Below are 15,842 nucleotides of genomic sequence, written 5' to 3'. Positions count from 1 at the left end.
AGACGAAGTTGGAGGACGAGGAGGCTTGTCGTCGCCAGAATCATGAGGCCAATTAGGGGTGCACATGTACCACCCATCTGTGATCTCATTTCCATTACTAATCAACGGAGTTTTTCATAACTAACAGTGAGCTATTCATATTTTTTTTATTAAGATGGGTTGTCCGAGCCTATACTTGTTGGTCTAATATCGGCGTGAATTTCAGAGTTTGAGTGCTTGAAATCGATTGCTAACATCCAACGGTCGAACTATAAGCCGTTTGCAAGTTCTCGACCATAGTGTTAGAGAGTTTGTACTCCTGATTTCTATTAAGTCAATAGGATGATCATGTCTTCAACCACAAATCCGGATCGAGATCTAAAAGGATGGAAGGATCGTCCCTGTATCTCTTATTCAATCAGCTATTATACGTGTCACTACCAGAAACTCGCTAAATACCAACAGAATCCCCGACGACATATTTCTGTTGGTATTTTTGGGTTGAAATTACCGACGGAATATTTCCATCCGTAATTCGGTCGGTAATTACCGACGGTTAGAAATCGTTGGTAATTACCGACCGAATTACGGACGGAAAGTTCAGAATTAATGAAAAAAGGGCGGGTACCTGAGGCGGAGGTTTTGGCGGGTGATTTTTCCGACAGAATCACCGACGGATTCAAAACCTAGGACTCGTACGGGTGACGTGACCGGTTCACCGTCAACAATATCGACGGAATCACCGACGGATTTGAATGCCAGGTCTGTACGGGTGACGTGACAGGTGCACCGTAAAAAAATACCGACGAAATCACCGAGGGATTTAAAAAAGCTGGTCCATGCGGTGACGTGTCGATTCCCTGTCATAATTCATGATGGACTCACTGACGAAATCACCGACGGTGTTAGTCCGTCGGAAAAAGTAAATATATGGCCGCCCTGCCGACACTCTCCTCCCCCATTTCTCCTTTTTCTTCCTAATCCTAAGTCTCCCCATTTGCAAATAACTAGCCCCCCCTCGCCCCAAACAAAAATCTTTCTCATCTCAGCAGTTGTATTTCTTGAAGTTTTGTGGTCACAGCATCCGTGTTTTGATTTACCGACGGATTTTATCAATTTTTGTAAGTAATTCTATCTTTTTAAATTTTAACATTTAAATGTCAATTTTATTGTTTTTTTAATATATGTATTTTTATTAGTAGATGTTCATGTTTTATTGTTATTTCTCAAACAAAGTTGTAGCTTATGAATGTATAATTTTATACCTGTTATAGTTTGTTTTAGATTTTGTAAGATTATATTTGTTTGTAAATTGTTAAAACTTTATGGAATTACCGAATTACATGTTATGTTTTGAAATAATTAATAGCTTGCTTAATAGGTCCTTTTTAAGTTTTATCGATGGTATTGCAGAGTGGTAATTTCTGTTAATTTTTATATATATATATTAATTTGTATGGACGTTGATAAATGATAATGAATATTTAATATTTATGAGAAGTTGTCATTGGTTTGTTGGATAATCTCGAGGTAAAGTAATATATTTACAAGTTTATTTACCTAACTTAGTTAATTAATATATACATGATGTCATCATAATTTTATAGAGGTTCGATAGAAGTCATGGATGATCGTTCATGGATGTATCTAGATTCACCCCAAGAATTGCGGAGGATGGATTATTGTAACGAGGTTCGGGGTTTTATTAATTTCGCAACATCTATTCCCAGAAATTTTACTGGAGGCGGTATTAGGTGTCCATGCAGGAAGTGTCAAAATAAAAAGTATCTGCATCCAGATGTTGTAATGATGCATCTTCTACACAAAGGGTTTGTGGAGGATTACGAGTGTTGGTATGCACATGGAGAGGTATTTGTTAGTAATAGGAGAATGGGAGAAACAGTGGTTCGGTCAACTTCTAGTGCTAGCAACGTGCATGAAGCGGCAAATGACAACACTAATCCTTACATAAACATGGTTATGGATGCAATGAGAATGAATCAAGGTAATGTTAGTTAATGTCCAATCGTAGAAGAAGAACCTAATGCAGAGGCAACTAGGTTTTTTGATTTGTTGAAAGATTCTGATGAACCATTATGGGATGGCTGCACAAACCACAGTAAATTATCGGCCGTGGCATAAGTGTTCACCATCAAGTCAGATCATGGGCTGAGTGAGGCCGGGTATGACAAAATTATTGATTAGGCAAGAAGCATTTTACCTGAAGGGAACAGACTCAAAGAGAACTTCTATGCTGCGAAGTCCATGATGAAACCCCTCGGTTTAGGATACTAGAAAATTGACATGTGCCTAACTTCTGCATGTTACACTACCTTGAAAATGCTGAGATGACCTAGTGCATGACATGCGGGCATTCGCGTTACAAACCCAGAACTGGCAGGGGAAAGACTTTAGTGGCGTATAAAAAACTTAGATATTTCTTGATCACACCTAGACTGTAGAGGTTATTCATGTCACGAAGGACTGCTGAGCACATGACATGGCACCAAACACATGATGCGGTTGATGGTGTGATGGTGCATCCTTGTGACGGCGAAGCGTGGAAATGCTTTAACAGTGTGCATCCTAACTTTTCAGCTGAATCAAGGAATGTCCGTCTTGGGTTGTGTATAGACGAATTCAACCCATTTGGGTCATTTGTTGCTCCCTATTCTTGTTGGCCAGTCATACTCACAATTTATAACTTGCCACCAGGAATGTGTATGAGGCCGGAGTTCATGTTTCTATCTACTGTCATACCCGGTCCAAGCAGCCCGGGGCGGAATATAGATGTTTGTCTTCGACCGTTGATAGATGAGCTGGCGCAGTTGTGGTCCTCTGGAGCTCTGACTTATGATATATCGAGGAAACAAAATTTCCTTATGAGGGCGGCTTTGATGTAGACTATTAATGATTTTCCAGCTTATGGAATGCTTTCTGGTTGGAGCACGCATGAGAAACTCGCATGTCTATACTGCATGGAAAACAACAAGGCATTCACGCTAGCAAACGGAGGTAAAACTTCTTTTTTTGACTGTCACCGTCGCTTCTTGCCACTTAATCACAGGTTCAGAAAGAACAGAAAAGATTTCTTTGTTGGCAGAGTTGAACAAGATGTTGCATCCCCGCATCTTTCTGGTGAAGAATTGCATCATGTTGTATCAGAGTACGGTGACATTGTGTTTGGCCTTCAATCAGGTAAGCAAAAGTTTCCTGGTTTTGGTTTTACCCATAATTGGGTAAAGCGAAGTATCTTTTGGGAGCTTCCTTATTGGAAGACCAAACTTCTCCGCCATAACCTTGACGTCATGCACATCGAAAAGAACGTGTTTGAGAATATTTTCAACACCGTCATGGATGTGAAGGGGAAGACAAAGGACAACATCAAGTCTAGATTGGATATAGCTTTATACTGTAATCGTAAAAATATGGAGTTGGTTTATGAGGAGTCACGGGTCGCAAAACCAAGGGCAAGCCTCGTGTTAGAGAAAAACACACAACTGCTAGTCTACAAATGGCTTAAGAGTCTGTGTTTTCCAGATGGACATGCATCGAACATATCAAGGCTTGTTAACATAGAGGACTGCAAATTGTATGGAATGAAGAGTCATGACTGCCACATGTTTATGCAAACACTCATCCCATTAGCTTTTCGTGATTTGTTGCCAAAGGGAATATGGGATGCACTGACGGAGATCAATCATTTCTTCAGAGATATATGCTCTAGCAAGTTCAATGTTGAGCACATTGAGAGGCTTCAAACGAATATCATCGAGACACTATGCAAACTTGAGATGATATTCCCTCTATTTTTTAACTCAATGAAGCATCTCCCTATACATCTACCGTTCGAGGCAAAAGCTGGAGGACCGGTCCAGTATAGATGGATGTACCCATTCGAACGGTGAGATATTACAGTTGCAATGGAATTCATATCTAAAAGTTTTTTCTATGTTTTTTCTTAATTGGAAATACTTGAATTGTAATTCAATGCAGGTACTTGTTTAATCTCAAGAAAAAAGGTTAAGAACAAGACGCATGTTGAGGCTTCGATATGTGAGGCCTATATTGTTGAAGAGATATCAACATTTATCTCGTACAATTTTGAACCTCATCTGAGAACAAGAATCAATCGCGTTCCACGGCATGACGATGGCGATGAAGTGCCTTCCAGTGGGAACTTGTCAATATTCTCCAATATTGGACGACCCACACCTAAAAATGCCGTACGAGGAAGATATTTGTCAAAAATAGAATTTAAACAAGCACACAACTATGTTTTATTTAACTGTGATGAGCTGAGACCATTTATTCAGTAAGTTTATATATGTGTAATACTAATTAAACTTTGTCAGTCAAATATTGGTAATTATATATTGTGAAATCATACACTCATTATCACTTGCAGGCAACATCGACAATATTTGCTCTCCAATAACTCGCAGCTGACTGACTCCCAGATCTTTCAATTACAAGATGAACAATTTGCCACATGGTTCAGAACACATGTAAGCACTATCACAAACTCATTCTAACTTGCAAAATTATTGTACGTATGCATGCCATTACGAGATTCTTGTTCATTTACCGTTTATTGAAGTACATTACATGTATACAAGGTTTATCAAATGGGAAGAAGTGCGTCTAAGTCATTGTCTTCACTAAGCCTTGGGCCTGAAAGAAAATTTAAGTGCTACAACGAGTATTTTGTTAATGGATATGTTTTCCGTACTGAAGAATACGGGCAAGGAAGAAAGACATACAACTGTGGTGTTTGTGTTAAAGGATCCACAAGTAGTGAGTTAGAAGTTGACTACTATGGTAGCTTAGAAGAGGTTGTCGAACTACAATATCATAGCGAGCATAATACTGTGTTTTTATTCAAATGCTATTGGTATGACACGACAAACATAGGAATCAGAGTTGATACGCACCATGGTTTGGTCGAAATCAACTTAAAAGCTAGACTCCGCAACATAAACGACGTCTTTGTTTTCGCAAAGCAATGTCAACAAGTTTATTACACATACACCCCTTCATTTAGAAAGGATCGATCAAGAGTTGATTGGTTTTCTGTTTTAAAAACGAAACCACGGGGTCGTGTCGAGGTTGTTCAGGATGAGAACGAAGAAACAAGTGTGCGAGATGAAGTCTTTCAAGTTAGTGAGTTGGTTGAACCATATCGAGTTGCTCCTTTGATTGAATTGGAAGAAAATTCAAATTTTCGTGTTTCCGATGATAGTCTTGTTGATGTTGACGTAGAGGAGTTGAACGTTGTTTTGAGCTCTAGCGGACAAGCAAATGTCGATGAAGAAGATGATATCCATATTGAAGATTGCGATGAAGGTGATGGCTATTCAATTGATGACGAAGAAGATGATATCCATAATTCTGACTAATTCTGTGTAAAACCCTTTTCTTAATGTAATTTACATTATGGATGATATATTTTGAAACATGAAATATATATTTATTATTTAAGCACTGTTGCTATTGTTTTGTGCGATGGACAGTTTGTCATTGAATTTTTTGCAGGAAGGTAAACAGAAAATACAAACACAACACCTAATGGACATTGAACAATCACCGACGTCCATACCGACGGAACATAGTCCGTCGGCATCTCACAGAGAGTTTGAAAATAATTACACTGAAATGCCACAATCACCGACGTCCATTCCGATGGATACTAGTCCGTCGGCATCTCATAGAGAGTTCAAAAATAATTACACCAAAATGCCACAATCACCGACGTTTATACCGATGACTTTAGCGACATTGTCACCGACGAAAAGGAGTCCGTTGGCATCTCATAGAGAGTTCGAAAATAATTACACCGAAATGCCACAATCATCGACGTTTATACCGACGACTTTAGCGACGTTGTCACCGATGAAAAGGAGTCCGTCGGCATCTCACAGAGAGTTCGAAAATAATTACACCGAAATGCCACAATCACCGATGTCCATACCGACGGAACATAGTCCGTCGGCATCTCACAGAGAGTTCAAAAATAATAACACCGAAATGCCACAATCATCGACATCCATATCGACAGAACGTAGTCCGTCGGCATCTCACAGAGAGTTCAAAAATATTTACACTGAAATGCCACAATCACTGACGTTTATACCGATGTCTTCACCGACGGAAATGAGTCCGTCGACATCTCATAGAGAGTTCGAAAATAATTACATTGAAATGCCACAATCACCGACGTCCATACCGACGAAACGTAGTTCGTCGGAATCTCATAGAGATTTCAAAAATAATTACACCGAAATGCCACAATCACCGACGACTTTATCGACGTTTATACCGATGGCTTAATTCCGTCGGTAAGTTGTCGGTGGGCAAATTTTATCGACAAAAATACCGACGGAATGCGCGAATTCCAAAGGGTGTGAATTGAATGCACCTTTGACTGTGTCATATTACCGACGGAATCACTGACGGACCACGAAAAATTTGGAGGGCAATTAAAAAATTCGGTGCGAAATTAAAAAATTACCGACGGATTGTTGACCTTTTACCAACGGATTTAAAAAATTAATAATATTTTTTAAATATCCGTCGATAAATCCGTCGGTAAATCTATCATATAACCTATAACTTCCAGCGCCCGCCGCTTCCCCTCATTTTTTCTTCTCCTCCGTTTTTCTTCTCCTCCACTGCCCTATAATTTTCAGTTTTTTGCTCTCAATCCTTCAAGGCCTTCACCTTGAATCTCTTGCAAGACTTGAATAAAGGTATGTGGTTTTTTCTATTTTATTTTATTTTCTTTTATTTTAGTTGTAGTTTTTTTTATTTTTGTTATTTTGTTGTTTTGGTGTATTTTTTTTGTAATGTAGATAAAGTTTTGAATTGGACATATTATTAAGGTATGCATATTTTCGTTCCTTTTCTTGATGTAGGTTTTTTTTTTTTTGAATATTTTTTATTGTTGTGTTGTTATAATTGGCATTAGTTAATTTATTGGATATTTGTTGTTAAAGTTGAATTTAACTTAGAATTAGTAATTGACTATGTTAGAATAATTAGTAATTTTTACTTTATTATTGCATGATTTGTATTTAATTATTTCCATTGATTTTAATTGTTAGTCTATATATATTTTTTAATTTATTGAATATAATTTATTGTTGTATTGCCATATATAATTATTGATTAATTTGTTGAATTAATATTGTTAATGTTGAATTTACCTTAGAATTAGTAATTGCATTTGTTGAATAATTAGTAATTGCATATGTTTTTAATTGTTAGTTTATATTTTTTTAAATTTATTAAATATATTTTATTATTGTATTGCCATAATGAATATTTAATAATTTGTTGAATTAATATTGTTAATGTTGAATTTATCTTAGATTTAGTAATTGAATATGTTGGAAGAATTATTAATTTTACTCTAACTTGATGATTTGTATTTAATTGTTTCTATTTATTTTGAATTTATAATTTTTTTGTATTGACATAATTATTGAATAATTTGTTAAATTGTAATTGTTAATGTAGAATTTACCTTAGGATTAGTAATTGAATATGTTGGAATAATTAGTATAGATTGGGTCAATTTGTTGTGGCTATTGTTAATATTTGTAGGTTTGTGGATTTGGGTAGCATCCAAGTACAGGGGAGGTGCTGCCGAATTTTTTTTAACATTTCAATTGAATTATATAATTACTTATATAAAATTGGTTAGATGCAGAGAATGAAAACCAGAGCTGCACGTACGCGTACGGTCGCATCTAGTTCGTCTAGCAGCGATGGAGACATTTCCTTAGGTGCCTCTCAAGAAGACGCACCTACACCACTTGCGCTGTCAGCTGATGCTGCCTCTTCCAGCGATGTTTCACGTCGCAGAAGCGGCATGCCTTCGCAGCAGAATCGATGGACCCGCAAGTACGAGGCACAATGGAAGGACGATCTTTCAATGTAAGTTTGTTAAGGTTTTAATTTTTTTTTAATTAATTTCATTTTTTTTCAGGTTCACAAACATTGAGGCCGCCCGAGTAATATCATCGGCGTTTAAAGCGTTGAAGGAGATTCCATTGTTTCAATGGAGTCAGATATCCAGGCATCCTGAATGGATGCCTCAAATCAATGCATGGTTTTCCAGATTTGAGGTTCGTGTTAATATATAATTTTCAGCTTATTTCTAATAAATTCTTAATATAATTGTAAATAGATTATTAACATTTTTAAAAATTATTTTTTATACACAGAATCGATTCTGCTAGGACGACGAACATAACAATGTTGTGAGGAGGGTATGGGAAAATCACGCGGCAACTAAGTAACATCGAAAACAATACAACTTTTTTTTACAAAAAAATTTATGTTTTGAAATGTAATTTTTGATTGCGTTAAGTAGGTTGCGTGATTTTTGGTACAAAGCCCAAAAAAAGACAAAAAAACTGCGAGGGATAGGGGGTTCCAAGGCTAGAACGATGTTGCGTTTTGGAGGGATTTCAAACCGATATACATCCGGAGGATATATGGCCGCACTATCTTGAGCACGTGACGTCTGAACGGTTCACACGATGCTCACAGTCCGGTGCTGGCAACCGGAATCGGCCAATTCATGGCTCGGTGACAACGCACACCGGCGGCTCCGTTCCGTTTGCTACACATGCGAAACGGATGGTAAGATTAATTTAAACAAAATATATCGTTCAATTAATTTGTTGTTAATAATTTTTTTTCATTATAGGCTACGTCTCTTGGATGTGAGCCGAGCCCTATGGAGCTGTTTGTGGAGACGCACGTGTGAAGTCAAGACCACCAAAAGGGGGTGCAACAGTTCATTGACAGTCGCGCTCAACATTTTGTGGTATGTTTATTCATCCATTTTATTTTGTAAGTTATTATTATGTTTATTGAATTGAATATGATGATTACTTGTTTTATTTTCAGGAGACCTATAATAATCGGTTGAGGGAGACATACGGGGACGATCTTTCGACCCATCCAGAATTCGATCCGGAATTTGTGGATGGAGGTTGGATCGTCAGGTGGACCCGATAAGAATTGGGTTTACGGGCTCTCCAACACTAGGGCCGACAACTTGTGGACGACCTGTACTGCTTCAACCGTTGGGAGCTCCCAATCAGTATCGAGCTCCCAATCTAAGGAGCTTGTGGCCTTGCAGCAAAGGTGCGGCCACCTATCAGAGGCGTACACAAAACTCAAAGAACAATACACAGCAGAATTTGCACAACCAAGAGCAGCCTATGAAGAGCTTCGTCAAATGGTCATAAACATGTCACAAGGTGGAACATGTGCACCCAATCCAAGTTGGCCGCATAACAGCCAGCCTCCTCCTCCTCCTGATCCTCCTCATCCTCCTTTATATTAATTTTTGATAAACATTATTTACATTTAAAATTTCATTTAATGTTTTTTTGAAACATTTCATTTTTGTAATGAATATATTTATCTTTCATTTTTTGTTTTGATGCTTAATATAAAATTTTAATTTGCATAATTGGTTTTTATTACCATTAATTTATATCATTTTATATTTATGTATTCTAAATAATTATAAAAAAAAATAAAAAAATAAAAATTACAAAGGGATTTACCGACGGAATACATCCGTCGGCATTAGATAGTAGTCGCGACCATCACCGACAAATTTCCAGACGGATAAATTCGGTCGGTGTTTTCATGACTCACCAACAGATTTACCGACGGAGTAATTCCATCAGTATTATATATTACCGACGAATTCACAGACGGTATATTCTGTCGGTGTTTCAACAATTCACCGACTAAGTTACCGACGGAACGTAACTGTCGGTGAATTGTGATATCACTGACGGAATAACAATCCGTCGGTATTATTGAAGCGAGAAAAGTTTTTTTGGCACGCAAATCCGTCTGTTAAAACCGTCGGTAAATTGGTTTTTTTTGTTTTGCCCGACCGATATATAGCGATGGAATGGGAATCACCGACGAAAGGTAAGCCGACGGACGTATTCCTTCGGTAATTTATCGGTAAATTATTTTATCGACCGTACTATCAATCACATACCGACGAAATATTTCCATCGGTAAAACTGTGAATTCTTGTTGTGGATCTTGGAAAGAAAAAAATAAATTCATCAAATTCAAGGAAATAATAAGATAAGAAAAAAAGGTTGAAAACCAACATACCTCGATTGGGCTTGGCTCACGTCTAAGAATCGTGGCCTGCAAGATAAAAAATATTTATCAGTTAATATTTTATAAAAAAGACTAATAAAAAATGGATGTAATAAAAAACAATTCTACCATTTGCTTCGCATGGGAAATGAACAGAACCGTGAATAAGCGGATTCTGATTATTTGCACTGGACTTTGATTATTGTGTGAAACGCCTAGACGTCATGTGTTGAATGTATCCCGCCAATACAACCTCTAAGACTTATAAAGGTCTGAAATCCTTTTCAAACCATTACATGATTTTAGCATGAAAGCTCTAATTTGATGGATGTTTTCAATTGAGAATTTTTGAAAAATTGATAGTAAATTTAATATAAAAAATAGTTTTGATAAAAAATTGAAACTACCTGCATAGGAAGTAGTTTTAAGGTGTGCCCTAAAATCTTACAAATTTATTCAAAACAAATAGAAGGTTGATCATTATAGGTGATGGATGTCTATTATACCAGTGCACATGTATGCATTGTGAATGTTGGGGTGCAAGAATATGTATGCACATGCATTACATACTTGGCCAGCATATACGGCTAACGTGAGAGACAGAGACAGCGAGAGAGAGAGAGAGAGAGAGAGAGAGAGAGAGAGAGAAATAGTGTAGGCGGCGAGTGGAAAAAGAATGTAAGCTTTATGCACTAACGATAAAGAAGAAAGCAAAATGCAAGCGATGGATCGCCCGCGAGGACGGATCGTGGCATCACATTCACAGATTAGGGTTTTTGTGTTGTTGAGGCACACTTTAGAAATGGCTGTATTCTCCATATATATTCCTTCATGTGCAAAAGATGTATAGATAAAGTGAAAGGGAGAGGAACATATGATCATTTAGCTAGCAGACATTTTTGGCCCTTCCTGTTCTGTAAATTATGTCGACAGTCGTGTAATGAAGAAAGAAGACCTTGCAATATTGCAAATATCAATTGTTAACTAAAGTAATTTAGGTTAATCGTAAACAATGGACAAAGTAACATCACACAAATTGTTTAAGCTTCCAGTAAATTTCCAGCAATGGGAAATGCCTGCAACAAAGCCCCAGAAAGGGGCCTTTGCAAAGATAACATAGAGTGGAACACCAGCTCTTTGAGAATTCCAAACGCCAATAAAAATATGCTTTTGAATATGGTATATCTGCAGTATAATAATATGGATATCATTGCAATTAATAATTAATTATAACAAGGGAGGGTGCATCCTTGTGATGAAATCATCAACGTCCTTATATGGTTTTTATTTTTTTCTCTCTTATATTTTAAATAGTTGTTTTTCTCTTTGTAAGTATCTTTTTTAATAATTGTTTGATTTAATAAGAAATTAGTTGAAAGAAATCTTTAAATACAATCGAATTCATATTATTTTTTACGAGATCATATATCATGATCTATATCTATCTTTTAACATTTCACATTGAACTTCAATCATTGTTATTAACTTATTTTTATATATTTATTTATTAATACATATTAAGTAATAATTTAAAGGGTGTGAGGAATTCACTATTCATCAATACCCAATAGTTTCTGCTTCTTTTTTTTTTCAAAATTACTTTCCTTTTTTTTTTTCCAACTTTCCCTTTTTTTGTTCATTTTATTTTCAGAATTATCTTTGTTATCTTTACTTTTTTAATATCAAGCTAGTTAAAAATTTTGTTTTATAATTATTTCCTTTAAAATAGTGTGGATTGCTAAGGTGTTTTCCCACATGGTTTTTCTATTTTATTTTTTTTATTTTTCAAAATTATACTTTTTGATTTTATTCTTTTAATATTGAGCTCATTGAGAATTTAGTTTTGTAATTTTTTTCTTTAAAACATTGTTGATTGCTACAATGTTTCTCTACATGGTTTTTTTTTGATGATTTTCTTTAAAATTATCTTTTTTTATTTTATTTTTTAATATTAAAAATGGTTAAAAATTATAGTTATAATATGTGAGAAAAGCACTGTACCTTTCCTCACAAATTACTTTGAATTGCCATAGTATTTTTTTCCCTCATGGTTTTTTTTTCCAGTTTCTTTTGTGTTTTCTTTTTTTGTAATATTTTTTCCCAAAATTATTTTTGTCAATTTTATTTTTTTTAATATTGAGTTGGTTAGAATTTAACTTTGTAATAAAGCTTAATCATGTGGGGAAAGTATTGTAGCTATCCTCACAAAACATTATGGATTACTAGAGTGTCTCTCAACATGATTTTTTTTTCTTAAGATTTTTTCAAAATTATCTTTGTCAATTTTATTTTTTTAATATTGAGTTAGTTGAGAATTATAATTATAAGTCATTACAAATAAAGTTAAATCATGTGGGAAAGCACTATAGTTTTCATTACAAAACACTGTGAATTGGTACAGTGTTTCCAACATATTTTTTTTTTCCTTTTTTTTTTCTAAAATTGTCTCTGTTGATTTTATTTTTTAATATTGAGCATCTTGAGAAATTTCGCTTTGTAATTTTTTTTTTTTTCTTTAAAATACTATGAATTATTGTAGTGTTTTCCCATATGATATTTTTCAAAAATTATCTTTGTTGATTTTTTTTTTTAATATTGAGTTGGGTTAAGAATTATAATTATAATAAAGCTAAATCATATGAGAAAAGTGTCGTAGCTTTTCTCATAAAACACTGTGAATTGCTATAATATTTTTCTAAATGATTTTTTTTTATGATTTTTTCTAAAATTATCTATGTCGATTTTATTGGAGAAAGAACTATACTTTTCCTCACAAAACATTGTCAATTGCTACAATATTTTTCCTTTCAAAATTATCTTTGTTGGTTTTTTTTTAATATTAAGTTGGTAGAGAATTTAGCTTTGTAATTTTTTTTGCTTTTTTTTAACAGAAAAGCTAAATCATATAGTGAAAGCACAATATCTTTTCTCATAAAACACTATGGATTACTACAAATCATTTTGTTTAGTCTCATAGTTTTTGTTCACCAACACAACTTTTTTTTCGTCATTAAATATTGGCTCCATTATACTTTTAGTTTTTATTATTTATCTAGTGTTAATTCATAATTATAACACTATCAATTATATTTGTTTTATAAACTTGCGGTAACGCACGGGCATGCCATCTTGTAAATTCAATTACAAAATTCAATTACACGGATTCTCACTTTGATCTACTACTAACTACATTGTCTCCGAATACATCCACATCCGACACCTGCTATAATTTATTGAGTAATATTATTACTAGCATGTGTGCGTGTGTGTTATTAATAATCTCGTCGTACATAGTATAGAGTAGCTAAAACACGTCTCATTTATTTGGTTTGTGCCTGATAAGAAGGTAATAATCCGATGGGTCAAACCCATAATGCTCCGGCATGTTTAAGCATTGGGATTAAGGAACGACTAAGGTGAAGACTCATCACCTCATTGGCTCCACCAACAATCTCACCGCCGATGAACACGGCCGGCAACGTTGGGCATCCAGCCCTTGAGAGTGCTTGCTCGATTTCCCTTCCTCCGGGCATCTCATCAAGCTCATGGACAGCCGGGTTCACCCCAAAGTCACAGAAGAGAGTCTTGATGGTGTGGCACATACAGCATGTGGTCTTGCTAAAGATCACCACTGGCCTCTCCGATGCCAACTTTGTCACCCTCTCCATTTCCAAATCGGCCGTCGAGCAGGAAGTTAGGTTAAAAAGCTGAGCACAATAATGCCCAATGAAACAGTGGTCAGAAATGATGTGGCTAGAGAACAGTGTGAGCTAGGAAGCTGTTGCGAGGTGCTTGACTCCATGAGACTCGTATGTGTATATATAGGGTAAAATTCTGGGGAAAGCGTTGTTTGGGTGGATTGGCGTTGGCAGGAACGTAGCAAAGAGAAAAAGATTTGATTTTGAAGAAAAAGAAGAATGTTCTCTTAGATATTTGGGTCGGTTTCGAAAATCACCAATTGGTTGTTGCATGACACAAATGCAAGCGTTTCACCGTATCAAAAGTAACTGCACGATGCCACTTTTTTGGTATTGCGTTGTAAATAGGGATTGGATAAGATTTTAAAAAATAAAAAAAATATTATTTTAAAATATTATTTCAAACACCGCAAATATCCTTAAAGAATCTTTCATACGGAAATGGAGACGTGTTTTTTGTACGGTTGCTTTACATTTATCATAGTAGTGACGCCATGCATGTAATCTTTCTTACACATGCACACTTTTTTTCTTTTTCTTTTTTATTTTCAAACTCCTATATATCCAAAGTGCATTTTGAGGAATTCCCTTTTTCAGACTGCATTAACATTCGCATCAAATTCATCAAGAATGGACCTTTCACAGAGCCATCAACTTAATTATTAGCAAACTAAATTTGGATGGCAAGATTTATCAAGAATAATATATAGCAGAGCAAGCATAGACTGCATTTCTTGCAAGTCAGAAACTTCTTCTGGGCATGCAAGAAGTTTCTGGATGCTGATGAGCTAAGCCTCCCCTCGCTTTCGAGCACATAGGTTTTTTCGTCGATTAAAGTGATCGACCGTGCATGAAACGAAGAGATAAATGCCAAGAGGTCCCAGCACCATCTTTTTTTTTTTTTTTTTTCTATTGATATTTTTCACGTCACAGTCTGCTTTTATCTATTTGTTTTCAGTTGAATTACTTTATTTTCTTCATGCAGATACAAGTATAAGAAAAATACTTAATTCTAAACTGTTAAATAAGTGATTAAGAGTAAGAAAAAATAGGAGCTTTTATGTCCAAGTGCAGCTCCCATCATTCCATATAAAGAATCACTGCAATTATGAAAGTAATCAAGTAGATTACTGAAATATGATTTTATTTTTTTTTAATGATAGAAAGATTTATTAAAAACCTCATGCTAGCCTATTAGGCGATGGCCACCATGAAAAGTTAAAGATTTTACATAAAGAAGTGCCCAAAAAGAAAAGAAATAGAAACAAAAGAGTTACTATACAAACATTAGACAACGTTGTCTTTTGATATTTTTCCAGCTTAAAATGCAGCTAGCACTGATATGAAAATCATTACTCGTGTAAAAAAATTGACATTCACAATCTCTTAACCCAACAGATAATCGATGGAGTGTTGGAGAAAAAGATAAGTTTAAATTTGGTTTAACATCATTGAAAACCAAAATTTTCTGGTTAAGCAAATGCTCAAAGGAACACCAAAAAAGAGAGATGCAATGCCTTCGATCCTTTAAAACCTGTCTTTAATCATCATTGGCCATTGATGCAGTAGCTCATCAAGTGTGTATGAAACATACCAAAAGATTACTCACCATGAAAAAAATTTGGTCGATAATTTTCAAGCAAATTGATAGTGAATCAATATATGATCTAGGTTTCTATAATTGTTGTACACAATGGACAAAAAGACTGATCCAAGGATTATAGATGAAGATTACATAAGAAAGATCTTGTACACAGTTTATGTTAAATGGCCAACCAAATAAAAGTTTGAATCTTTAAGTTGAGAATAATAGAATATGTTAGGTTGTGCCTTAACCAACCTTCCTATTTATATCTATGTGGGAAAATACGACTGTAACTGTAGGGATTACAACATTTGAATAATTCTATATTAATTTCCTATTCTGATATATACATGCTAAATATTCTATAATATGCCCCCTCAAGTTGAGGGTAGGGGATCGACCCAAAGCTTGAATCGAAAAGCAGTAAAGGA

General features: G+C 35.2%; 1 protein-coding gene across 1 annotated transcript; it reads right to left on the bottom strand.

Annotated features, from left to right (window-relative positions):
• Nucleotides 1-13,248: 13,248 nt before the first annotated feature.
• Nucleotides 13,249-13,904, bottom strand: LOC118034577 (monothiol glutaredoxin-S2). The gene has a single exon (XM_035039921.2). It carries the CDS (start codon nucleotides 13,794-13,796, stop codon nucleotides 13,491-13,493), a length of 306 nt encoding a protein of 101 aa, XP_034895812.1. The 5' UTR covers nucleotides 13,797-13,904; the 3' UTR covers nucleotides 13,249-13,490.
• Nucleotides 13,905-15,842: the final 1,938 nt, after the last annotated feature.

Source organism: Populus alba, chromosome 10, assembly GCF_005239225.2.
Source record: "Populus alba chromosome 10, ASM523922v2, whole genome shotgun sequence".
NCBI classification, from domain to species: Eukaryota; Viridiplantae; Streptophyta; class Magnoliopsida; order Malpighiales; family Salicaceae; genus Populus; species Populus alba.
This window is presented reverse-complemented; position numbering and strand designations above follow the sequence as displayed.

Coding starts and splice junctions, on each gene's coding strand:
- LOC118034577 (XM_035039921.2), bottom strand. CDS start 13,796: ATGGAGAGGGTGACAAAGTTGGCATCGGAGAGGCCAGTGGTGATCTTT.